This window comes from Aspergillus pseudonomiae, assembly GCF_009193645.1.
Source record: "Aspergillus pseudonomiae strain CBS 119388 unplaced genomic scaffold BDV37scaffold_189, whole genome shotgun sequence".
In the NCBI taxonomy this organism is placed as follows: domain Eukaryota; kingdom Fungi; phylum Ascomycota; class Eurotiomycetes; order Eurotiales; family Aspergillaceae; genus Aspergillus; species Aspergillus pseudonomiae.
Genome location: NW_022476181.1, coordinates 1 through 25,021, shown reverse-complemented (window position 1 = coordinate 25,021; position 25,021 = coordinate 1). Strand labels below are relative to the sequence as shown.

The 25,021-nt window shown below is 47.7% G+C and overlaps 9 protein-coding genes across 9 annotated transcripts; 4 read left to right on the top strand and 5 right to left on the bottom strand.

The window, feature by feature from the left end:
- Positions 1–2,835: 2,835 nt before the first annotated feature.
- BDV37DRAFT_266742 (uncharacterized protein) lies at positions 2,836–3,245 on the bottom strand. Its single transcript, XM_032083950.1, has one exon. It carries the CDS (start codon positions 3,183–3,185, stop codon positions 3,000–3,002), a length of 186 nt encoding a protein of 61 aa, XP_031934377.1. The 5' UTR covers positions 3,186–3,245; the 3' UTR covers positions 2,836–2,999.
- A 160-nt stretch (positions 3,246–3,405) lies between these two features.
- Positions 3,406–4,021, bottom strand: BDV37DRAFT_266741 (RING finger protein). The gene is made up of 2 exons (XM_032083949.1): positions 3,899–4,021; positions 3,406–3,842 (listed from the first exon to the last, which is right to left on the bottom strand). Exons 1-2 carry the CDS (start codon positions 4,011–4,013, stop codon positions 3,532–3,534), a joined length of 426 nt encoding a protein of 141 aa, XP_031934376.1. The 5' UTR covers positions 4,014–4,021; the 3' UTR covers positions 3,406–3,531.
- A 1,413-nt stretch (positions 4,022–5,434) lies between these two features.
- On the top strand, positions 5,435–6,172 carry BDV37DRAFT_266733 (uncharacterized protein). The gene is made up of 3 exons (XM_032083948.1): positions 5,435–5,562; positions 5,621–5,770; positions 5,828–6,172. The coding sequence occupies exons 2-3, from the start codon at positions 5,656–5,658 to the stop codon at positions 6,121–6,123; spliced, it is 411 nt and encodes a 136-aa protein (XP_031934375.1). The 5' UTR covers positions 5,435–5,562; positions 5,621–5,655; the 3' UTR covers positions 6,124–6,172.
- Positions 6,173–9,737: 3,565 nt separating this feature from the next.
- BDV37DRAFT_266731 (uncharacterized protein) lies at positions 9,738–10,958 on the top strand. The gene has a single exon (XM_032083947.1). It carries the CDS (start codon positions 9,892–9,894, stop codon positions 10,831–10,833), a length of 942 nt encoding a protein of 313 aa, XP_031934374.1. The 5' UTR covers positions 9,738–9,891; the 3' UTR covers positions 10,834–10,958.
- A 665-nt stretch (positions 10,959–11,623) lies between these two features.
- BDV37DRAFT_292531 (zinc-binding alcohol dehydrogenase family protein) lies at positions 11,624–12,661 on the top strand (the record flags this gene model as incomplete). Its single annotated transcript, XM_032089198.1, has 1 exon — positions 11,624–12,661. The coding sequence occupies one exon, from the start codon at positions 11,624–11,626 to the stop codon at positions 12,659–12,661; it is 1,038 nt and encodes a 345-aa protein (XP_031934373.1).
- A 616-nt stretch (positions 12,662–13,277) lies between these two features.
- Positions 13,278–14,024, bottom strand: BDV37DRAFT_266729 (uncharacterized protein). The gene has a single exon (XM_032083945.1). The coding sequence runs from the start codon at positions 13,943–13,945 to the stop codon at positions 13,610–13,612; it is 336 nt and encodes a 111-aa protein (XP_031934372.1). The 5' UTR covers positions 13,946–14,024; the 3' UTR covers positions 13,278–13,609.
- A 2,234-nt stretch (positions 14,025–16,258) lies between these two features.
- BDV37DRAFT_71487 (caspase family protein) lies at positions 16,259–18,431 on the bottom strand. Its single transcript, XM_032091098.1, has 9 exons — positions 18,093–18,431; positions 17,903–18,036; positions 17,480–17,848; positions 17,384–17,428; positions 17,252–17,327; positions 17,105–17,201; positions 16,835–17,055; positions 16,615–16,784; positions 16,259–16,566 (listed from the first exon to the last, which is right to left on the bottom strand). The coding sequence occupies exons 1-9, from the start codon at positions 18,203–18,205 to the stop codon at positions 16,541–16,543; spliced, it is 1,251 nt and encodes a 416-aa protein (XP_031934371.1). The 5' UTR covers positions 18,206–18,431; the 3' UTR covers positions 16,259–16,540.
- A 3,523-nt stretch (positions 18,432–21,954) lies between these two features.
- On the top strand, positions 21,955–24,121 carry fbx15 (F-box domain protein). Its single transcript, XM_032091099.1, has 2 exons — positions 21,955–22,210; positions 22,264–24,121. The coding sequence occupies exons 1-2, from the start codon at positions 22,052–22,054 to the stop codon at positions 24,037–24,039; spliced, it is 1,935 nt and encodes a 644-aa protein (XP_031934370.1). The 5' UTR covers positions 21,955–22,051; the 3' UTR covers positions 24,040–24,121.
- A 235-nt stretch (positions 24,122–24,356) lies between these two features.
- Positions 24,357–24,797, bottom strand: BDV37DRAFT_289748 (uncharacterized protein; the record flags this gene model as incomplete). The annotated part of the gene is made up of 1 exon (XM_032088541.1): positions 24,357–24,797. One exon carries the CDS (start codon positions 24,795–24,797, stop codon positions 24,357–24,359), a length of 441 nt encoding a protein of 146 aa, XP_031934369.1.
- Positions 24,798–25,021: the final 224 nt, after the last annotated feature.

The window sequence follows — 25,021 nt, the reverse complement described above, 5'->3', positions numbered from 1 at the left end:
TTTTGACCTATAGAGCAATCCAAGTACCGTTCGTCCAGAAACAGCGTTAACTCCTTGATATTTTGGTGTGTACAGATAGAGGAATGGCCCAGCGTGATGAGCATATGCAGTATCACTACCACTGAATAGCCACGTAATACAGTCAAGTTTATTTATATTGTAGTATCCGCTTCGATAGAGCCGACGTGTGGCGGCATGAATGGAGGTATAACCATTTCTGAAACTTCCAAGTGTAGACCATATTGTGCTGCAATCGCCATCTTGCATCTTAAAATAATAATAATAATAATGTAGCCACGTCAAATGCAGATTTAGTGGCCGCCCCAATGCTCGATTGACATTTAGATGTACTTCTTTGGTAAAATGGCTCGCTAGTTCATGGTTACCTTTGATAGTTCCGAGGAAGGAATTATCAACAGGGGTATATCAGAGAAGGATTACATTCTATTTGTTCCTCCATAAAGTCTCGTCCTGACGCCCAAGTACATCACGTCATGTAGGCTATAAGCGGCTGGCTATAAGCCCCAAATCACGGAGAAATGAAGCTTCCCCACCTCACTGTCATTCTGTTATGTCACCTATATTTTAATCTGTACTACAATGAGCTGAACTAGCCACCTTACGACCCGGTCTGCATGACTGTACATGAAAAGGCTCGTGTTCGTTGGTATGTCAGCTCGCGCGAGGGACATCTCGAAAAGTGACAAGCTAGTTAATATATTGTCTTATATAATCCAACGCAAACTAACTACTCCAGCAGTTGCCTTGCAAATCGCATCACATCCAAAATTCACTGGATTTGTCCGAGTATTAGATACATAGTTTTCTGTTGAGGCCTTCCCGTTGAGAGTGTTAGCTGTACCAAAGGCAAAAAAGCATAGTTTCTGAGGTCTCCCACGATATGCCAAGGAAACCACTTATCTTACGGGCAACTATTTCGCCGCTTTGGCACTCGCCGTCCCGTAAAATGTGAATTATTTATGTGGGTCTCGCTCTGTATCGCAGGGAGATCAAAGTTAAAATACAAAATCTAACGGTTGCAAAAGGTGATAGGACGGAATATTCGGTCTTTCGCCTGTTGATCTGACGCTAGCCTAGACGTTTCTATGCATTTGAGTAAAGTTTATCTAGTCAAACAATAAAACTTAGTTCATAGAGCCCCGTCAGAGGCACGTAATACGAGGCATATTGCGTCAGGATTCCATATGCATGACGTAAGTCTCATACCACAGGCAATACATGATCATACTGAAGAAAATACTAGCTCTTTAGTACACCTAGTTTGAGTTTTATTGGATATTACGCACTAGCCCATATATGCCAGCCAGTACTTCCTTCGTCAGAGAGAAAATACAAGGCTTTCTAAACGTATGGATAAAGTACACCTAGAGATCAAATTCTCACTCGGTCCCGAGTATGGTTAACTAGCAGTACGCTGGTCACCTTAGAAGACCCTTTCCGGTTTATATTACCATAACCTTGGGAGGCAGTTGCCTATAAAATTGAATAGTAAAGATGTCCTCTGCTTACAAAGCATCTGCCACAGTTAGCCCGTATGAACCACCTGATTCTTTGTAAAACAGACCCCTTACCCCCAGAAGCTACATCTGAACTATATGATATATCCTTTTTGGCTATTGTTGCTTTCAAATAAGGATTACTGTTGAACATGCATATCATCCGTCGATTATATGTGACACCAAGTTGCCGCCAGATCAAATTCACTTCCTCAAACTCTAGCGGTTCGATTACCACGCCGTTTTACCGATATGCTAGCTCCAAAGATAAAACACCTCAGGATGGAAAAGCAAACAGTAATGGCTTGGTCGAGGATAAAATCACTGAAAAAGATGTCAAAAATCTAGGTAAGTGACTAGGCATCTGAAGAGAGAGCACAAACGGTTGAACAGGAGATTGATAGACAATGGTAGAGCCAGGAATGATGGAACTTTGAACACACAGAGTTGGCTGACACACAAGAAGAAAAGACAGAATCCTCGCCTGAAAGTCCTTCGGATCAGACGTCTGCAGAGCCCAAAAGCAGTGAAGGACATCAGAAATACTATAGCCTTAAGAATTACCGAGAAGGGCCTAACACTGAAAGTGGTGGATTAGGCAGCACATGTGATGAGGAAGGAGTTAAAGCACACAATAAGGATATGAAAGATAGGCATGATAGGTATTAGTTCTTGTTATGATGAGACTCAAATCTACATATAGGACCCGACTGGGAGATGATTACATCGTCGAAAACCCTGGCCGTAAGGATGAGGTATAATATCTTGTCTTGCAATCGTAATTATTATTAATCCAAAATGCAGACTGGAAGGATGCACAAAGAGATGTGAGCAAGCTATACTCTAGAATATGTACTGAGTAATAGAAAGATAACAATGATAACTTGAATTATCGATTCACAAATTTCGTACCGCCCACCTCTTAAATTAAGCAGCAATCGTTGTCTAACAGTTTAACCTTGGTGTTCAATTCCGTAACACGTGAATACAATTCGAGAAGCTTCGTTTGTAGATCCTGTTACCCAACGTAATGTTGCCAAGAATGGTAACAATACATGTCAGCCCTCTGCTTCGAAACAAAGCTTATAATGTTGATTTCATCTCCTCAAGGCGGTAGCATAGTGGTCCAGCGCGGCTGCGTAGCTCGGCCTTCTGCGCAGCTTCTACGTGAATTATTTTAGTTGGGTTACCTAGGCTGACACATTGTAAGCGCAGCAGACTATAGTGCTATTTCAGCTCCGTTTAGTAACTGGTTAATATAGAGCTTATCAGGTAATTAAGGGTTTCTAGATCAACTTAACCATACCCGAAGCTCAACCTCCAGTCCTGGAGCTGTTGAAATGTACAAGATGTCTTGGGCGCTGAATTACTTCGGCTGCTTAAGTCTACTTCTTTAGGCGTAGGGGTATTGAGCTGCATGGTGGGTCTAGCAAGAACCTGCGCCAAATTGATATGAAATTAGTGACATGCCTAAGCATGAAACTACCTAAAGAAAACTACAAAAAATTGGTTAAAGACCTCCTCATGACGCGCTAGTAAACGTGAGCACAAGTGGGCTACCTGCATAGACTTAAATGCTAGAAAATGCAAGAGCACGGCGGAAATAAGTCCAGCATAAATGCTAACAGACCCACTATCAGTGTAGGTTAAGCTTACGAAGGGCTTCATCAGAAATCCTGGAGTCCGATAGCCCAAGATGATGATGTAATGATTGCCACGGTGCTAGTAAGATCGCGCCATCGCACAAATACTCTTGGCTCTATACTTGATGGAGATTTCTGTACTAAATTTGTGGATTTCGAACTTGAGAGTCCCCACTAGAGAAATATCAATGATTAAGGGTTTCTAGAAGCGAGAAGCCCAGAAAGAGTGACTGCTAAGTACAAATGCCTGGCAAAAAAGTAGTGATTCTACCTGTATAACTAGCATTGCATATCTTGTTAATCATCACTCGCTCACGATTAAGTTATTTAACATATGTATCAATACAAAGTCCTTCGGTTGCTTTCAAAAATTATAAACGGGCCCTAGCTTCCCAATGATACAATATAGTCCTCCTACATCGTGCTTTCAAAGACTTTAGTAAACTCTTAATTCCGAGCATTTTCCAGGTAGCGGAAGGTTTTATGGCGATATACGTAGCCCGTGGTCTTCGTAAATAGTAGAAAGATCGACAACAAAGTGGACAGCGAGTGTCTTGACTGCAGAGCCAAAAGTCAATGCATGGCAGATGAAATATGTGACCACATGGAAGTAGACGATATGAGGCCATAGGGCCTAGTAGTTCCCAGCAGAGGGGGCAAGTCTCAGGGAGTTCGCCTGGGTCTAGAACTACAGTTAACAACTATTCATAGCAAATGAAATATGTTGGATAAGCCAACTCGTTAATGCGTCTTGCATTCCAAAGTAACACGGCATTTGCGCCAGCAAAAGCTCCCTCGCTGCTAAAACACCCCTCTCTGTGGGAGACGAATTTCGGAGTCGATTACTAGTCATGTTTAAAAAATAGAGTGTATTATTGGTCCATAGCTTACAACCGCCCTAGATACATTATATATCTCCAGAATCAAGTCATATGATGTCGCTTATTATGTTGCACAATGGCGCTTCACGGGGAGAGATTTGCCATAATGCCGAAACTGTCACAGGGTATGCAGGAATTGTAAAAGTGTGGTTCGCCACGGGAAAGCATGGCCCACCAGATGGTCTCGAACGCCGTACGCCTAAAATCACCACAAGGAGCTATATGTTTGGAACCGTTATGACACCCGATAGGCCACGAATTGAAATTATTTTATTGTGGTTTAGCACAAGGCTCAAAATGTCCTATGCTTTAATTAGCTTGCCTTCATGTCTTCACAGGAAACAACCACACAAAAGGCTTCACTTTCCATTATATATTATGGCGTTCCATATGACCTATCGTACCATACGTTTTAACGAGTACCCAAGGTGTGCCATATTTGCTAGCTGAAGGCATGGATTCTTTGAACTCAATAAGCCATTCCCACGAATCATGACCGAGAAGACGACAAACATTTTGAGAAGGCATTTTGTGTTCTAAGAGGTTTCTCTCATAAAACAAATAATAAAAAAAACCACCGGTTTTCTACAGTGAAGACCGACTTTGAAGTTGTCCGAATATATCACATTATCCAGCGTTTTATCCCGATATCTTGTGTCTGATATTCATTCGGTATAGTTTACCGTATGATCCGTGCTTTGCCACAAACGCAAGTCAGGTTACCCCACGGAGGCAACGTAATATCGCTAATGGAAAAAAGTTTACATGGGCGAGACTTCTGCAAATGTGGATTCATAACAAATGTATGCTCTGTTGTAAGGTTTGTCACCGACCACGTATCAATGATGTCGCGTTGCAGGAAAACAGCCACTACACCCACTATCATATTTTCTATATTTCCTTCGCAGCTCAAATTTATATGGGGAAACGAAATGCTGAGTGGAACATACATGGATTATTTGAACTTTTTTTTCTTAAGGAAAAAAAAGAAAAGAAAAGAAAGAAGGGATGGGGTCATATGAACTCAGCACGTCTGACAGGAGATAAGAGGCGGACGAGAAAATGACAGAATATGTCAAAGGATATAAGCACGACGGATGTATTATTCTCCGTCCCATTCGCAATCTGTACTTTCATTGTCATGTTTGTTTCTTTCTTCTTGGCGCATGTGACCCAGATCCACCTCCTAACCCCACAATTGGGACATTTGATCATGCTCTAATCCTTTGCAAAAACGTGAAATATTCTTCCCAAAGGAATAGGCTATCAGCGTATAAAGAAATTGGATATTTCAACCTTGTGCTGGTGCCAAGAATGACAAAGAAGAAACCTGGAAGGATTTGCAAGATGAATATTACCCATACCTATAATGCTAGTTTGCTTTCTTTGTCCCAACCTGGCCCTCGTCTTTGTTTGCTGGATGCATAGTTAGCGTCTGTAATTTGGAAAATGGCAAACCTGGGTAACACAACAAAGTAGAAACAGAAAAAGAGTCCTTTATAAAGAGAATGTGAAGCTGGTCTTGTGAATTATAGTTATTATTTTCATCTCCATCCTGAGTTATTTTTTCCCCACCTACACACGATTAGTATCAGAGCAGTGCGAACGTTATCAATGACTGGTCCTGCAGCCCCACTCAGAACACTTCTGCCTGCAGTATGCCGCAGCCCTCATAAGCCTCCTGCCCCCGTTCACCATGTCGAACGAAGGTCAAAGCGGCGGAGTTTAGCTTGCTCATCGTGTCAACGAAAGAAAGTAAAGGTATGTATTATCTCATAATACGTGCGTTTAAGTATTGCTCATATTCTAAAGTGCAATGGCCCTCCTCCCTGTGAAGCATGCGCTGCAACGAACAACGAGTGTTTTTTCGAGCCTTTAACAGACAAACGGCGAAGATTGACACGAAAGGCTGTAGAGAAAGACATGGAAAGCTATCGACATGTATCCATGTACTTAATAAGTATCCTGCGTTCTGGGAAGGAAGATGATGTGAATAATCTAGTAAAGGAGGTTCGGAAAGCCTCATCCCTTGATTCTGCTCTTGCAGATCTGCAGTCGTTAATTTCTCGGGAGAAGAGCTGATTCCTCTTGCTCTGTTGAAAATCAAACTGTATTTAGGTTCACCTTTTTAACTCCAATAGCATCCCGAATGGGAATCGTGTTCTGTTTGATTTGCCACTGAGTTACATCATATACGTGCTTATTGTTGGCTACACATGACTAAGGAGAGCTGTAAAAACAACAAATCTTATTGTTTCTTAACCTAGGGATATGCTGTTGAATCGCTGTAATACGATCGGGTCGATCGCATATGCCAGACAGCTCGGTCATAATCGGTTGTTCATGAAACTCCAATTTCTGAAGGGAGATATGGATAGGTACGATATTAACACGCGAGGGAGGATTTCTAACTGTAAATAAATCTACAGTATATAGTACTATCAGTACAGATGCATGATCGTCTAAAAATCCTTCTTGGTTACCTTGCGAGAAGTAAAAGATCCCCTACCGGGAGACGTTAGGAGGTGACTAAGCTATGCGACTGAATGTAAGCAGATTGTCCGCGGATAAAGTGAAAGGCCAGCCATTCCTATATTAGAATTCTAGTCGATGCTAAGAAATATTTCATTTTCATACAAAATCGCAGACGAGAGCCGGGTTGTCTAACTGGTGGGCTAACTCTTGAGTATTTCATCGCATATGGCCGGCGGTCTTACCTCGACGGCAGTCCTACTCTGGCGGTCTCGCTTCGACCTCAACCACAATATTTGTCTGGTATTAATGTGACTGATATTTTCTATAGACGATTCAGAATAGAACTTCCTTGCGTAATAGGTTACGATACAACCATATACTTACTAGCTATCCACAGGTTACACTTTTAGTCATTATCGGTAGAAGCTAAGCATGACTTTTGTCGTTATTTCTGCTTGGGTGCTTTTGTCTGGTACCTTTACCAATTGTTGTGACTCGGACCTAATTTTGCTAGGCTACAGTGTTTCAAAAGTCAAGCGTTGCTTACCTTTCTCTTCCCTTCTCTTAATTTTCATTATCTTTTCTTTCTAAATATACATATCCTTTGTTACTTCTACTGACAATCGCTGGATGGGCTTGTTCTTTACTGTCAAGGGGCTGTTTTGGGAGAGACATCTCAAGGCAGCAGTTTCAGGATGGGTTTTTCATAGTAACGCTCTTGTCTAGCGTATCTTATTGTCCTGTCCTGCTGTGGATGCTAGGCCTGCAGTCCATTTTCTGAAGGAGCGCCCCGCTCATGCGGTACCTTTCGACGTACCTTTCATGGTCGTCACCATGCACGTGACCTAATCGGCGTTCGCTTGATAGATTCAGTACAATTGACATATAAGTTGTTCACTAGGCGGCTATCGCTTCTCCGTTTTACCGCGCTAATACCGAGAATTGTCGATATATTACGGTTCTGCTAATATTCAAGTCTTTCAATATTAGCGTTGTCGTAGTATTTTGCGAGTCCTAACACTAACATACCCGAATATAACTACTCTACTAATAGTTTGCCATTCTTAAATATATTCACCGCTTCGTGTGCCGCATTAGTCAGGAATTTGTAGCAATTAAATTCATTTTCTTACATCGCTGGGATTTTGAAGTGGACTTTCCCCATCAGTCCTTAGTATCCCTGGTATGCAGAGCCCTCTACATCAGTGAACCTTCCACGTAGAGTTCCTACATCTGAATCCCTTTTATGTGACGCTTTCTACGTCAACATTGCATGTGGCTTGTAGTAACTATATTTTCTTAACACCACAGAGATATCCGAGCTATGTCATGATTATATCTCTTTTGTTCAAACTGTTGATCTAGTAAACGACATACTATAAACAATTCTTGGAGTACCCTTAATTACCTTAAAGTATAGATCTTTCGACCTAGCAACTATAACCCCACAGAATATTTCAATCATACGATCCTAGTAAGTGGAACTGTTCTTGACAGATTCTTATGTTCTAATACGGTAGATACCGAGTACTGTTCTAAATACTACACCAATTGTATACCAACAGCGAATCTTAGAGTGCCTGCAGCTAGGGCGATGTAACTAAAGCCCCGATATTAGTAGCTACGTGTAAGAGTAATAGTACAGATACAATCAATAAAAGAACTAGATAACAAACTTAGTTCTAGACCCTGTTGGACTTTGGGTGATATCAAAGATCCCTTTATCCAGTCTATACTGTCTATACAGAGAAAATTGCGTCCGAATACGCCAAGGATGGACAAAAGTGCTAAGATTTATACACCATTTAAATATTATATGAATTTGCAGTGTCAGCCTGGACAATATAGTGCGCCACGTAAGCACCACATTCCGGCTGAATATAGACATGTCACCTTTTGAGAGACAGCCAAGAAGTATAAGCAGTACTAGAAAGTCATAAGATGAATTGGTAATTCTCGGAAAGAATTAAATTCAATACCAACTTGATGTCAAATAGAGGTACTTGCGCGCTCATCACACATCGGACAATTCCTAAGTCTTGTAGAACGGGCAAGTACACCTTAGATCTATTCACTCATACGCTTTGTGTGCTTCACCCGGAGTTACGGGGATCTTACAGGAACTAAAGCGCCGTCGACGGTGCCTGCGTGGCTTCTTGTGCATATGGGGCGGACAATGCGAGAATTTCTTGTTTGAGAAGAGCGCAACAATAGCTCCATCGCCACGATGTAATGCCCACAATAGTGGACTCATACCTGTGCTATCCACAGAGTTTGGATTAGCATCATGGGTTAGAAGAAGCTTGATCACATCTTCATGACCATTCTTGGCTGCCCATGACAGTACGCTTTGATCACCACCGTCTTTTGATTCGGTGTCAGCATGCTTACTTAGAAGCAGTCTCACCACTTGTTAACTCGACCGCACATATTGAGGATGGAGAACTACAAAGTAACAAGGAAATACACACAAATTTTTAACAGCGAATATCAGAGGGGAGGGTAATAACTATCAGGATTTATTAATCAATGCTTTATATTGGCTCCATACGACTTGTTCGACACTTTGAGATTGTCAAGACAGCCTGCAAAAGGATATATCTGAGACACACCCAAAATCCAGACGGGAGGAATGATATTAGCATGAGACCGAAATGCTTATCTTGTTATGTGGCGAAGCGCAGCTGCCAAGAGCCTGGGCGTCTCACCGAGCGGGGCTATTCGCCAATCAGGGAACTGGCAGCGTGACGGTCTAGTCAGATGTGGACAGGCACGGGTAAACGTTCTGGCCCATCACCGCAGGGTGATGGATATGGCAGCTCATCACCCCTCTCTAAAACATACCCACGCTAAGCGCGCGACGACTTGGCACCATCACCTTCACTCACCCTGCGGGTGCACGCAGCGACCTATTGACCGTGCAGAAGCCACACGCCGGGAGGTTAGTAGTTGGGTGGGTGACCACCAGCGAATCCCTCCTGTTGTATGTTTATGTTTTTTGAACTTTCGATATTTGGAATCCTCCTATGCGAGGTAGTATGTACTAGTGCATAATAACCTGACTTGTTGATCTGGGCTTGGTCCAGAAAGTACGTATATTTATGATTTGGTACGGGAGACCCGCTAAACCCGACCCGAACCCGAACCCCGTGCATTCCGGGGGCGGGTTCTAGATCTACCCGCGCCAACCCGTGGGACAGCAGCTACTAACTTCTTGTTCAGCTCCTACTACAAATACATGCGACTCTGAAGTCAAGAGAGCTTTTAGCTACTCTGCTAAACGTCCTAAAGCTTCAGACTTTGTCTTTCGCAGTTTGCCTCACTCATTTACAGAAGGACTTAATCACTCATGACCTGTCTATTTCGGTGGAAGAAATGACGCCAGCAATCCCTTACGCTGTCGGTTGGCGCTTTACTGTTCAATTACATAAACCTCCTGAGCCTACACCAGTGTTCGAGAACGGTTGTTGTAACAGCGACATTGACAATCTGGAAAAAGAACGGCTGAGTCCAGTTGAACGATGCCTAAATCATCCTCCCCTTCCGGGCTGCGATGAACCACTTAAGATCGACTTAGGCATAACTGATCTTATACAAGTGGTAGACCAACACAATGCCCAGGTGGTGATGGTTGACGTTTTAGGAGATGGCCAAGGTCTTCAGAAAGGGATGAGAGCAGTCGCTAAATTCTATGACCCCCTTTTCGCTAATGATGATGACGGTTTCCTTAATCCTTTCTCTTGTGTGGACAAACATTATACCCACGAAGCGGCTATGTACATGAGGCTTTCCGATCTTGCGGGCAAACAGATACCAAATTTCTATGGTTCTTTTTCCTTGTCCATACCGGTCGATCAGTCTAATAGACGTACCATCCGACTAATTCTACTTGAGTATATACCGGGATTATCAATGCTCAATGCCAACCCAAATGACTATGATATTTCATCACGACAACTTATCTTAAAGGAGGTGATCGATTTCGAAAGTCTAGTATATGCGGGAGATATCTTACTCACGGACTTCAAGCGGAGAAATATCATCCTGGTTGACGATGCGTCTTCAAGAAGCGGCAAGCGGAGGGTAGTCTTCCTCGACTTTGGCGGAGCCCTCTTTGGGCGCACAAGAGATGACGCCGCTCATCTCAGAAAACTTCTATTTCCTGGGACCTTTATATCACCTCTTCTACGTTGGGCAGATTGTCACGAGGACTTCCAGTGTTGGGTTGATTGGCTCTGGCAAAACTGGTTAAAGGAGATATATGGCGATACGGAAGATCCAATCACGGAAGATATGCGAAAGCTCTTCTCTCGTTAGATTCCTTAGCGGATGGAAAATAGAATCAAGATTTTTAGTGCCAAATTACTATTTCCGTACATATGTCAAGTACTATTAGTCCCCTACTGGCAAGAGTATTTCCCGAAATACCCCATTCTCGAGTGTGGGAAGGCAGAGTGATGTTGACAAGTTGCCCAATCTGTTATGCCTGCGCCAGCAATTGGCTGTCTCCGGTCTACAGTCAGTAGGTCCTCGAGACACGGTAGGTTTTGCATGTTCTCCCTAGAAAGACGCTAGGCATCATTCGTATTCGTCCCAACTCACCATACAAACCACGGATACTCACCACGGATCTAGCCGCAGAATTTCAGTCTCCGAGATCCCTATACTGCATTCCGATTTAATGGAAAGTTCTCTAGGTTTAACACCGGAACAGCAGCACTCATGGACTGTGGGAGCACAAAAGAACTAGTATATCAATTCCCCTCTAATTCGACAATCATACTCATTCCTTGGGTTCTACCCTAGTGTCACAGGTAACATGTCAACAGGAAGAACAAGATAAATCTCCCAGATCGGACTTTAGGGACATATCGGTTTTAATGGTAAAGACTTTATCTGCAAAGAAGTCACATGTAACTTCTGAAATATAAACCTACCGTGGTTATGTATCTCTTAGCTTTATCTAAGTTATCAACAGTTCAAGTCTTATACACGTCCCTTCTATCGTTCTCCCCTTCCACATACTTCTCCTGCTCAGGTTGAACGGTCTTTCAGTGAAAAAGCCCCCACAAAAGCAAACACAATATCCAGTCGTCAAACACCCACCATGGCCCGACAACACGAAGCTGCCATTCTTCCCCAGCGGGGTGGTCCCCTGTCTCTTGGCCAGCGTCCCACCCCCGAGCCCGGCCCCAACGAAGTTCTCATCGAAGTCAAAGCCGTTGCCTTGAGCCCCTGCAATCATTTCCAGCGGGACTACGGCATGCCTGCTGTGCCTATCTACCCCGCGATCACCGGATCCGATGCTGCGGGTGTTGTCGCCAAGCTGGGCTCGAACGTCACCACGGTCCCTGGCCCAGGAAGCCGAGTCATCGCCTATGCCTCATCGTTTTACCAGAACGGCTCCCCCGACTACGGTGCCTTCCAGAAGTACACTCTGGCACCATCCGAAGCCGTCATCCCACTTCCAGACCATCTCTCCTTCGCGCAAGGCGCCGTCTTCCCCTTGGCTGTCTTGACTGCCCTGACTGCCTGGACCACCATCGGCATCCCGCTCGACACCAGGTACACTCCCGCGGACAGACAAGCGGTGCTGATCTGGGGCGCATCGAGCAGCGTCGGCACGTTTGCCGTTCAATCAGCAAAGACCCTCGGCTTCACTGTCTACGCCACCGCCAGTCCTAAGCACCACGACCTGGTCAAGAAGCTCGGGGCCCATGCGGTCTTCGATTACAGGGCAAGCGATGTCGTCTCTCAGGTTGTGGCTGCCGTGAGGAAGGATGGTGTCAAGCTGCCCACTGCACACTGCGTTGTTGATGGAGCTCTGCAGCCGACGTTGGACATCCTCAAGGAGACCAAGGGCACTGCCCACGCCAGGGTTGCACACTCGCCCCTTCTCCCAGAAGGCCACCCGACCCTCGACAACACGCAGATCACGTTCAACCTCCCATCTATGGACGAGACTGCGAGGAGCAGGCACATCAACGAGGTCTTCCATGGGTGGTTGAAGACCGGTCTGAAGTCGGGTGAAGTAATCCCCAGCCCCACTATCCAGATTGAGGGTGGCGGTTTAGGCGGATTGGACGCAGCGTTGGACAAGCTGAAGGCTGGTGTTAGTGGCACTAAGATTGTTGTACCGGTCTAATGGATTGCCTTGTACTGATATTCCCTGTGCCGACACGAGTACCTTATAGATGAATAGTAGTACCAAGGGGTATGCTTAGTTGTTCACTCATTTTCAGTCTTTAGCTAGAACGCGATATAGAATTGAATATGAAGATCAAGAGATATCATGTTCTAAGGCAACGCAGTATTTTCCCTCTATGCATATGAATCCTTCTGTAGAATACTTGCTGCAGAACGCCCAACACATCATCCCCTGTGGATCTTCCATGCAACCTAAATCTTCAGAATCAGGCACAAAGGAAACGAACAATGCAGGCTTCCTAATTTACTGTCTACAAATGGTATTACCCCCGGTAGGGCTGAATACCATATCATACGGGCTATGTTATTCCCGCTATCTCCGCTATCACCGCGATCGCCTTTTAACGCCATGAATATAGTTTATTGATTATATGTCCAATATTAGGAAATTCCAAGCAATCATCTATCTGCAGGGAGGAGCCTGGAGACAGGACCCTGCTTTTTAGCAAGTTCCAAGAGACGTAGCGAGAATGGGTTAGACGGGGGGTATATAGATGATGAAGGTGACTTGTATTAAACAACCCAAGGCTCAAGTGGGAAGAAGAAGCATATTGAAAGATCAAGAGAGAACTTTTGATAGTCTAGAGGTCATGTTTCACAAGTCTAATGTGTTCGCTTCATGTTTACTCTACTCTATAAGCGACACCTATTTTACCAAACTTGGCATCCTCTATCTCTAGAGATTATTGCAGCTTGGAGGGAGCAAGAGATAGTTATACGCTAACAGCATAGAGATAGACAGACGACATTCCAGTTGAGACCCTGTAATCCAACAGACGAGACTAAGAATTGCAATCCCCTATCCTCCTCCGCCATCTTCATCCACCTATCCCATCTACCTGCTTAATATATTGAAGCAATTGTCCCAGGGCCAAAGGGTCTCCATCTACATTCTGATGGACCAGACTCCGTGGCCGGCGATGGTGGTCCTCTGAGGGATGGGAGACAAGAGTGGGCCAGTGATCTTGATTTGCTTGCCAGCCTGATTGGTCAATGTCAGGCTAGTATCAACGTTGCCGATGTATGACGGTAACCCCTCGGCGCCGACACTGAAGGTGCCAGCAAGGTCTTCGACATTGTCATATTCGAGTATAGCGCTGGACTGCCAGTGTTCGACATTTTGGCTGAAAACACCACGGAATTCAGCTTCGTAGCCTTCCACATTCCAATGGCCAGTGAAGTTGTTCAAGTTACCGGAAAGTGAACCTGTCGTGGAAGGCATCTAGGGAGAAAATCAGAACAAAGGCATGAAGAGAGGAAATAGAGGAGAACAGTAGTGTATAGGGAGGCCTTACCGTGATGGCGAGAGGAAATAATTAACTGGAATAACAGAGAGAAAAGAGTTATCATATACTGTTTTCACTGGTCTTTCTGGTCGTTGTATTGCAGGATCACCGTGGGGAGTTGTCCACGTATTTATAGCTGAGCTCTCAGCCCAGGTCAGGTGCTTTGAACCGAAAGAAGAAGAGAAATAGTTGACTAACGAGAATGAATTGCCTCATCTGATCGGTGGATTCATGGGTCACGTCACAACATCCGTCTATCATGGCGATGTAGGATACTCTACGTGTCCCTTGGCACGAACGAATGAATAAAGGCTGATCGGCGAGTGGGGTCGACGACTTTGTGCACAAGGTATCAGCTCGAAATTGCGGGAGTTTTGCCTGTCTGCCAGCAACGAGTACTCCAGGTGCAAGTCGATATCGCCATAATTCCGTGGCTGTGCTCTTGGAGCAGATGGCGCCTTGATATACAAGACATACAGCAAAGCTGACTGCTCTACGAGATTTTTCTACATGAGATGACCAAATACAAGAGATGAGGAGTACTAAAAAAAAAAAAAAATTCTAACTAATTTCCACTCTGCAGCGACAAATGTAGCATAACAATGTTGTATTGATTGACACATCAAACGCACAATTTGGGCAGTTTGATGCTATGGCAAAGCGCATCATACGGATACCTGGTGACTACAACGTATCCATGGTTCGATTTGGCGGATCGACATACCATTTCCTTCACGTCCCCTCGACTGAAATTTTCATTCGTTGTCGATTGGTTGTTAAATAGTTGCTGGCTCACTCCCCAGCAGATGCGTCGATCCGCTCATCCAACTTTGGGTCCACCAATATGAGGGTAGGTTATGGATCGACCCAGTATTGACCCCACCGAAGGATAGTCGGTAGTCATCTACGGTAAAGGAGCGAGCCACAATATAGAAAGATGGTTCATGAGCAATGTTACTCTACTGGATGGGGTACAGGTTCACCGACACAAGAAACAGCTGGCTCGATGATCAAATCAGAAAAGCAAACGACGTATCTTTTCTAGCAGGCAAGGTTCCAAACAACCCCGCTCTTTGAGGATGAATAAACAATTGGAGATTGTGTATAAATCAAACGGTGGCTGGCTAACCAGGGCTCCACCCGCACGGACTCAGGTTCGGCGATCTTTAGGTCGAGATTCCTTCCAGGCCCTATAGAGGGGTCTTCATGTATATTCTTGGGGGTTCCGTGCGTCTGGGAAAGTGTCGAGAGTGGATTCATCGCCATCTGTACGTTTCAGCTGCAGGTGGACGTCAATGCGCCACGATGATGTGCTGGCAAATCCTACCCATACACATTTGTGCTTGACCCGCCACAACTGTCAGACCGTACATGGCCAAGGGATCAAACGGGGTTATCTATATTAATTAAACCATTTGAATAGAAATCCGAGACTAGGGACCTGTGAACTTCCAGCAGACCTCTACCCGACCCGAATATGCGCCGATTATCGGCATATCTAGCCCGCTAAACCCCAGAACTAGGCCTAAATAGATTTCAGCCCTGCCTAGTCAGTAGCCGCTCTAACTGAAATTTAGGCGTAGTAGGCGGGTGGCAGGTATACAAGATATTATAACCACCCTGAACCACCACCACTAAGCATATTCAATGAATAAAACCTCTTATACCTCCCTATTGAAACCCCCACTATTCCACGATGCAGCTAGTTGATCAGCGTCAAAAAAAGCACCAGGACACAAGATGCGGAAGCCTTTACTGATTTTCCATCAGGACCACGCGTCCAGAAATCTGGGAATCCCAAACTAATAGCAATAAAAAAAAAAAAAAAAAAAAAAAAAAAAAACAGTGAGCATCAATCCAGTCATTAATTGTGTTAATCTTGAACACAGGTTACTGTACCTTTTAAAGCGCCAAATTCTCAAAGACTTTTACCACGACTTTCGATTCCCTCATTGTGCTCGTGGTTAACTCTGGACACTGGCTGACTTGTTGAAATCACCAAACGTTCGAGAGAGCAAACATATCTCAGTCAGAGCAATTCGAATTTGCCATAGAAGGATGGGAGAAAGTACTCATGCTAGAGCATAAATCTACTCTATACAAACTATGGTGGAATAGCACGGTCTATGAAAGTCTCAGACAATATATAACAGCGTCTAGGAGTGCTTTAGAAAAGTCTTTCCAGGACAGGAGAAAACACTCAGGCCTGAGCATCAGCTAACTCTGCAAACGTTTCATTGGATCAGTGTTATCCAGGAAGACACTGACTACCAACGCTAGTGTTTAGCGTGATCTTTATTTCTCTCCTCTCGGGTCTCAATCAGGACATGGAATGCACTAGGGAATATGAAAACTAATAGAGGATCCGGATCAACAATGCCGTACAATGCGTAGAAGTGAAGCCGAGAGGAAATATGGCCGGGACTTTGCTCGAGGCCAATGCAATGCTATTGAATGTCATGGAATTGTGTAAACCCAAACAGAAAAGAAAAAAAACAACTACGCATACATCATGTCTCGTACAATACATATCACATCACAAAAAGTAAATTGACATCTAGAGCCGTTAGTAAAGAACAGAGAAATTCACAAACACAAGACTCACCAAGAGGGTGGCTGCAGCTCAGCTGCGGCTTCTGGCTGTATTTGCCTTCTAATTCGGACCGAACCGAGTTTAGCAGTTGTAAATAGCTCTGCTGTGGACGCTGTTTCAATGTCTTGATAAAAGCCCAACTCAATGCACCTCGAGCCTCTCCGTCCTGGAATGTATCCGCTCTATCACCTTGTTAGCTGCGAACGACTGTGACACCCGCGTGGGTACTTACGAAGTCTGGGTATCCTTGGAGCCTGAAAACATAACCACATCCGCAGGGGAGGTCTTGGTTCTAACGGTCCGTTGGCGTGCAGAGTCGCCCAGGGCGGCTTTCTTGAGGAAGCCAATTGCAGTCTGGGCGACACTAGCAAAGTCGCCTTGTCCATATGACGTGATGGCGCTAAAGAGATCCTGGGCCGCCTCTTTGGCGAGATTGGGTTCTTTCAGAACACCCTAACCAGAATGAGTATCGCGAAGGCATATTAAACGCGAGAAAACGTACCTGAGTGGAGTACACGTAAGGAAGGTCCAGGGCCGTACCCGAGTGGCAGGAGTCGAAAATAGCAGTCAGACGCACACCTGGTTTCAGCGGCCGTACCCTGAAAGCCTTGTCAGTCGTCAGTCGAGCAGCAAATCAAAGCATACATACATAATATCGTGCATGTCGTCGTCTACGATATGTCCAGCCGTACGGTAGTCCAACGGGTAGATAACATCATCGTATCCTGGTATCCGTCAGCACTAGTCACGAATGGACATGATATCATGGGTTAAAACGTACCATCCTCCTCGTCTCCATCCAGATCCGGCGTTCGGCCGCCATGTCCTAGATCAGTCAGCCAATAACATCCCGGTCAGCTTCCGCGGTGGTCTCTACCTGAGAAATGAATGAAAAGCGAATCGTTCGGCTGCGCATCCCTGACCAGCCATTGCATTGCTCGCAGGATATTGGCTTTGGTCGGGACACTCATGGGGTTCTGTTGGTCGTCGGTCAGGATGACCATGTCTTCTCTCCGGTAGCCATATCGATCATGGAGGAAAGTCGACATATTGGTCACGTCATTGATACAGCCGCGGAGGGCGTTCGGTTGTCCGGCATAGTTGATGCCGATCAACAGAGCCTTCCGTCGACCCGTACAAGCGGAGTACTGGAAGCGATAGTTGGACGGAGCTCCCTTGCCGAACTGCTGCGCCTCCATCGGAGGGCGTGGGGGGGTTTGGCTTTGGCCCCATGACGGCGAGTGACCTAGGGTGGTTAGTGGGGCCTATCTGGCAGCAAGACTGGTATGCCTTCGCTTACTGTGATAGGAGCGATACTGTGACCCCGACGACGGGGGCGGGGTCGGAGTGTGATGGCCATACTGACCGGGAGGCGGATATTGTGGTGGAGAATATGACTGGGGAGGTTGTGCTGGAGGAGGATATCCATTGGAACTTGGACCGGTTAGCCCTACCAGCATTACGGTGAGTGGACAAAAGCGGTCTCTTACTAGTAAGGCTGCGGCGGCGGTGCCCACTGTTGCTGCTGTTGCTGCGGCGGCGGATAGTAACCACCTCCCCAGCCCGATTGGGGGGGAGGGTAATTGTAGTTTTGGTAGTACATCAATTAGGATGGATTTGAGAAGATGCTCGTGACAGTGAAAGGATCACAAGTGTGTGCGTGTGTAGTGAGGGAGTGATCAATTTCCCCTCGCCAAGAAACAGTTCCTTCGTGTGGAGAAAGTCAGTGCACCGTCTCGGACTCAACACGAACCCCTCAATCCACAAGACCGTGAAGAAAAGTAAGCTTATCTTCCCACTGGAGACAGAATGGTGGGGAAAGAACAGAAAGAGAACGAACAAGGTGGACAGGGAATCAGAAAGTGAAAGAAGAGGAAGAAGAAAAGACAGGAACGCGAGATTTAACAAGCACGGGGAAACCTGAGGCAGGCTGGCTGATAGTCTGCATTCCACGGTGGGGTCCGTCCCGTCGGGCGATTGGCCCATTTGGCCCCTGTGGGTCTGACACGAGAAGGATAGGGCAGCAGCGGTCAAGTGAAAGGCGTCTTTTTTTGCCTTATTTGTTCCCAGCGCAGTTGACGCGAGGGTTAGTACAAGTTGTAGTGACTGACGATGCAAGTCAATTGGACCGGTCTGATTATACTACTTTTTTTTTTCTTGGTGAGATTTACCATCATATCCCACAACAATTGCACCAGAAATTGACCCCCCAAAAAAGGTCCCCCTCGATCGGCATGAGTAATTGATGACTTCAGAACGCCCATCAGCATCAATCCATTGGGAAGTCGTCAGCCTTACCGCAGACTCCTGAAAGTGGATTACGGGAATCTCGGCAAATAGAATTCGCCCCCTGGACCCATCTTGCAGAACGTCTGGCATCATGTTTCTCAACACATGATACGTACGGAGTACTCTATTAATCTGGATGGGACAGCCCTACAGCCCTGGTTCCATGGGACGTGCCACGGTGGATGCCTACCGGGCCAATCCATCCCCCAGGAATCTCAACCAGTTCGGCGCTTGTCCCGATGGGGCAACCTTCCGGAATGTTCGCTAGGCACCAGCATAACAGTCTCGGGCTTGGCCTGCAGCTGGGCAAAACAACGATGACGGCAGGACTACTGTACAATGATAGAATCGTCGGTTGTCGGCTGGCCGATCATCCAGGCTTGGCCAGGAGTCATGCGTCTCAGTGAATCCAGTCCGGTCACGAGGCCTGCACCACAGTCATCCCAGCCCTCTTATCACTTTCTTGGGTTGATTATGGTACGAGTATCTTCAGACCGTCAGGGGCCAGATGCTTCTGCTTGACGGCCAAGTCTTTTGTGGCTGGTCACGGGGTCAGCTCACATGACCACTAGGCAACATGTTAGTCGGGATGTTATGTCCCACCGCGAACCGCGCTGGGAGTAAGCACCGGAACCGATAGCCAACTCCGCGGCATGATGAACGGTGCATTGACTGAGGCTGGCCTGGTGGTAGTATAGTAAAGCTTTATCTTTATGCAGAATCTAATACAACACCGACCAGGTTTATACAGTGTAGTCCCATTTACTTATGTTCCCAAGGTAATCATGATACCTACCCGCTGTGGAGGCGTGGTGATGTTAAGAGCCTCAACGACACAAAGCCAGCAATGGCGGTAGAGAGTGACAAATGACTTGCGCCGTGATCCAAGGACATAGCCCATGAGTAGAACTTCGACGGTAAAAGGATCAAGAATTAAACCTTACTGGCACAAGAGTATCCCAGGACGGAGGACAGGAGCCTCTAGATATATTCACAACATGTCATGTTGAGCCTCACTGAGCTCCCCGACACGAGGATTGGCCCCTCAGCAATTCCATACACCGAGGCTAGCCTCACTATCGAGACACCGGAGGGAAACTCAATTGTCTGTGCTCGTGCTCCATATAATCATCACCAACCCCTCTTCCTTCGGGGTCTACAAGGATGCTAGCAAACAAAGCAGCCGGCTAGCAGGAATGTGACCAAACAGGGATCCTTGCTTCCCTTGTCCTGAGCGACGCATGGACACGGGTTCCAGACGAATCTATCGACCCCGTTTGCAAACGTGTCAACCAATCTGGGTGCTCACCCACTCGGAAGATCGTCAACACATCTCGTGGGGTGATGTGCAGCGTACAACGTGACGGGGGTCTAGGTTTGGACCTGTTGCGATACCCCGCAGAGCTCGAATCTCCATGCTTATGGCTTATCTCGAACGGGCCATTTATGATTGGCAGGTGGGTCTCAATGAACAAAGATGACCCGGCCACCTTACGTTGGGAGCTCACACCGCGACGAGGCTGGCTATCCGGTATCAAGCGAGACGACCAGTCATCGTGGGACCTGCTCCCCATTGCATAAGAGCCCCCCAGCATGAGCACCTTACACTTGGCTTGACAGGCGATCGTGTGCCATCTTGGGCCTCAGTGCGGCGATCTGAATGACCAGCCTCTTCCGGGGTACCTGATTGATCCTCGTCCGGAACGAGGCAGTGCAAGGCGCAGCTGAGGCGCACTTAATTGTTTGCCGTCGCCATTGTTTGACTCGAAAGGCAACCATATTTCGAGCGTCACGTCAGGTCTAGTGGCTCGATGCATTACTCAGTTGAGAGTGTTCCGTAGACGTGTCCACGGGTGAGCAGATTTTAAGATGTGATCGGAGGACACGCACTGACCAGTTGGTTGACGAATGTGACGGCATGGATGGTTGGCAGCTTACGAGCACCGCCACGCGATGGTTTGATATGGCAATTCTGGCCCGAGGATGTTCCTCCGAGTTTCCTTTTCGGTTAGGATCATTACTGTAGTTAGTGTTGCATTGGAATTCAGTGTTCCAATAGTTCACGTAAGACGGAAAGACTCCAGGGACTGGTGTTCACCCATTCAGCGTCATTGATCGATATTTTTACCCGGTGTGGCAAAGAGGTTTGTTTCTCAGGGTAAAGGATCAGCTCGTACAGAGTCCTGCAGCCGCATCACTTTGGACGGACTGGGCTTGATTTCAATTTCGATAGTGTCACGCTGAGACATCAGTGTTTCTCCGACGCGCAACGAGGCAAAATCGGGGCCCGACAAGATGGGGTATAGTTTCGTCGTAGTCACGGCGGAACGAAGCGACTGGCGTGAGAAAAATAGCGCCGGTCGCTTTGTTTTCCGCCACGCTGAGCGAAAAGAGCCGCAAAAAGAGGGCCAAAGTCGGTGAAGCCCCAACAAAAGTTTGCGCTCATTCAAGACCCAGCAAGTTCGTTTCCCAATGATGAGTTATTTTTAGCTCTCTAGTTGCCAAAAAGAGAGATGGAAGGACAAGAAAGAAGCATGGAAATTAGATCCACCAATCTCACCCGGTCTCATTCCCCGTGTATCACAGACAAGAACAAGGAAACCAAAAAAAAAACCCCCAGTGACGGCGAGATTGAGGCTCTTAGATGTGGGAAACTGCGACACGGGAGGTGGGAAGAACAAACCCCACTGGTCTAGAGGAAACGAGCGATGATCGCTGCCTTTCATCATCCGACCTTGACGCGCGGACCTTCATTCGATGCATGTGGCGTGGCTTTAATTCTGATGTCCACTACTAAAGAGATCCTTATAAGCGCTTCCTAGCCAATCGTCGCGCTGGGGCCGAGAGGCTCCATGATTCCATCGGGCCTTGGATCTCGTTTCGAAAATGATCCTCATGCTTGTGCTAGAGCCGCATTCCTGAACTACTAAAACATGCTCCACGGGCTGAATTGAATTCCGCTGCATGGGTGATTGCCTCTCCTTGGGTAATCTTCATCCTTTGTCGCAACCATTGACTTGCGTTGCATTCCTGACATTCACTGCTGGTTTCCTTGGAGAACACCGTCGTGAAACTCTCGTATTATATTATCTCCTACACTCCTTCAGTGCGGTCGACTTCCTTCAGATGCTTTTCACACCCATCGTGTGCCCCCTCGGTCATGTTAGAGATGACCAAAAATCTAGATTGTATCCCGTACGATGTTTTCTACCAAGTGGCATCCACCTTGGACTGTCATGACTTCATACATCTCAGCCGGGTGAATCGAAGCCTGAATGCCTTGATGCGCAACGAATCGCTGGCACGGAAGACAGTCGAGGTACGAGCCTCTCTACCCTCTCCGTGTGGGACGGAACACTAACACCGCGACAGAACCACCTCCTCCATACCAAGGAAGGGCAACAAGCCAGCGAGAACAAGTCTGGATACCGCCACGCACTGGGGCGTCTCTATGACATTAAGGAAGCAGTGGCAACCGCAGATCCGTATTCCGCCTCAATTATCGGCTACGGGAGCGCCTTTCTCTACAGCGGCGGTGCGCTGTGCTACGTGTTCAACGACGAGATCCGCGCGTTGGATGTCCATGGGGCCAGCCAAGTCGAGCATGTCCTGAACCTGCACGCGGTCCTGTCGCGCGTGATCCCGGGTTGCGACCCGACCGAAGACGCAACCCAACTGTCGCTGATGAACTACAGCCATGGCGTGCTGGCAATTGCCGTAGACATTGTCGAACGGCGGGAGACCTGGCTCCTGGCAGTGGATATGCGGCGAAAGACGGAAGGCGGCAAGGGGCGATTGCGCCTGCGCCGCCAACTCGAGAACAAACAGCGATTATTCGTGCGACACAACCAATCTTACCTCTACTACGGGACCCACTCCGGCGCGGGCTACCATGGCTATAAGCAATGGATCGTCAACTGCGTCGAGCTGGCGACGGGCAAACAGACGAACGAGACCCCGGTGCAACTGCACAATTTCGCCGGCAACGAAATCGGACAGACGGTGTGTTTTGACATCCACCAGGACCATCTGTACGCCGTGTCGACGCAGGCGTCATTCGAGATGGAAGAGGTCGACTGGACATCCTTCTACGTTTGGGCCTGCGTGGCCCCCACCGACAATACGAAGCGCGTGACACTGAACCGGACCTGGCGCCGCCAGCATCGGGAAGGCCCCATTAACGACTCGTGGTCGGATATCTCGCTGCGACACGATGAGGCCACCCAACAGCTGATCATCCTGGAATGTCGCCGCGAGTGGCATAAGGGCGGTAGTGAGAACATTCGCACATACTACGTGCAGCCGCTCCCATCGCCCAGCGAGATCATCCACAGTAAGCACCAGGGCGAAGCCTTCCGTCCCGTCTCTTTGCCGGACGAACCGTTGACCAAAACCCTGGACTCGTCCAGCAAACCGAACTACGAACGCCCCCGCAAGCGCCTCCGCCGACACTATCACCCCGAATACCCCTTGGGCGGCGGCGACGACCCTGTGCCCCGGCGGGACTTCATCTTGAACCGCACCAAGCTCCGCACGTACAACCTGTGCGCCTCAACCTTCATCGATCTCGTCAACGACCCCTGCCCTACCCCCGGCAGCCTAATTCCGCACGACCGCTTACGGCTGCGCATGGTCTCGCGCAAGCGCAAGTGCCCGATCGACGAGGCGGGCGAAGAAGGGTCCCCGAACCGGCTCTATCGTCCGGAGATTACGGAAGACGACCAGGACGGTGATGGACCACCTGCGGACGGCAGTGACGAGCGCTTCGCATCCCGCGGCATCCGCCTCTGGCCGCCTGACAACGCGCCGCCTGAGTTGGCCCAACTGCTCTGCCCCTCCAAGCGCACCGGCAAGGTCGAGGCCATGGCGGACGAACGGACCATCATCTACACCGTGAACCAGGAGGGCCTGCGCTCCGACCTTCAGGCGATCATCCTCATCAACTTCGATCCGGCGCTGCGACTGCCCGGTCTGCGGCGCTTGGACATGTCCGGCACACCTGAAACCCAACCGACGGGCACTGAGCAACCGCAGATACCACCCATGTTCAATCCTCCCAACGCGCGCAGGGCGAACCACAAGGAGCCATCTGTCCGGGAGGAACGGGCGATGCACTTGCACATCCAACGTGGATACTGGCTCCGATAGATGATACGACAAGTCTACTGGTAGACATGGCTATACGAGATAGGAAAAATAAATAAATAAATAAATAAAAAAGAGAGATAAGAATCAGCAATAAACAATGGAAACACGACGAATGTCATTAGTAACGCGATTAGGTTGGCCAGGCCAAGTCAGCATCTCGTATTAGAAAGATATACGAACCCACCACTCGTAAGTCATCCTCCACAACGAATAGCCTGACATCATCCCTTGTAGCCCAACATTCGTTAGTAGTTCAGTAACGTACATATCAAACCATAACACAAACACATAACACATAACACAGCCCCATGAACCCATCACCGCTGCACCTTCGTGGAGTCCAACTCCACCGGCCGCTGCGTCCTCTCACTCCCCAACTCCACCGGCGGGGCGACCCCCATATTCATATTCCCGTTCACCCCCATACCCATTCCCACACCCATACCCATACCCATACCCATACCCATATTCCCCTTCTCCGCAACCACCCCAGCAGCCCTATGTCTCAGCCTGCGCTCATACAACGCCCACGCAACCGACGCCACCGCAATCAGCCCCAACGGCACGCCGACCCCGACCCCAATCGCCACGTCATGGTTATCCAACGCCTTCTCCTTCAGCCGCTGGTCGTCGCAGGTGGACGAATTCGTGCTATCATTTGAGGACCCCGACCCCGACCCCGACCCCGACCCCGATCCTGATCCCGAGTCGCTATTGTTCACCGCCAGCGCTGCCACGCCGGGAATGGCCGTGCCCATGGTAATCGGGAAGGGGTCGCCGTCGGAGAAACAGGTCGTCTTGCCGTCTTTGATAGTCACAGATCCACAGCAGTATTGGGATTCGTTGCCGGAGAAGCCCACGTTGATGACCGGGAAGCCGTTGTCGCGGTTTGTGCTTGCTGGAGATTGGGTTTTTGTTAGTTGGCTCTTCCTTCTGGGGTGTATTATTACTGTTTTACTAACGACCCCCCCCCCCCCCCCCC

Bases quoted from the DNA above. Each gene is read 5' to 3' on its own strand.
- BDV37DRAFT_266731 (XM_032083947.1), top strand. From the start codon at position 9,892: ATGACGCCAGCAATCCCTTACGCTGTCGGTTGGCGCTTTACTGTTCAA.
- BDV37DRAFT_266729 (XM_032083945.1), bottom strand. From the start codon at position 13,945: ATGCCTTCCACGACAGGTTCACTTTCCGGTAACTTGAACAACTTCACT.
- BDV37DRAFT_266741 (XM_032083949.1), bottom strand. From the start codon at position 4,013: ATGACTAGTAATCGACTCCGAAATTCGTCTCCCACAGAGAGGGGTGTT. The intron at 3,843-3,898 runs GTTGGCTTATCC...CTGTAGTTCTAG, and splicing joins AATGCAAGACGCATTAACGA to ACCCAGGCGAACTCCCTGAG.
- BDV37DRAFT_71487 (XM_032091098.1), bottom strand. From the start codon at position 18,205: ATGTACTACCAAAACTACAATTACCCTCCCCCCCAATCGGGCTGGGGA. The intron at 17,849-17,902 runs GTAAGCGAAGGC...TAACCACCCTAG, and splicing joins ACAGTATCGCTCCTATCACA to GTCACTCGCCGTCATGGGGC. The intron at 17,429-17,479 runs GTAGAGACCACC...TGACTGATCTAG, and splicing joins GCTTTTCATTCATTTCTCAG to GACATGGCGGCCGAACGCCG.
- fbx15 (XM_032091099.1), top strand. From the start codon at position 22,052: ATGTTAGAGATGACCAAAAATCTAGATTGTATCCCGTACGATGTTTTC. The intron at 22,211-22,263 runs GTACGAGCCTCT...ACACCGCGACAG, and splicing joins TGGCACGGAAGACAGTCGAG to AACCACCTCCTCCATACCAA.
- BDV37DRAFT_266733 (XM_032083948.1), top strand. From the start codon at position 5,656: ATGACTGGTCCTGCAGCCCCACTCAGAACACTTCTGCCTGCAGTATGC. The intron at 5,771-5,827 runs CTTGCTCATCGT...CATAATACGTGC, and splicing joins GTCAAAGCGGCGGAGTTTAG to GTTTAAGTATTGCTCATATT.
- BDV37DRAFT_266742 (XM_032083950.1), bottom strand. From the start codon at position 3,185: ATGAAGCCCTTCGTAAGCTTAACCTACACTGATAGTGGGTCTGTTAGC.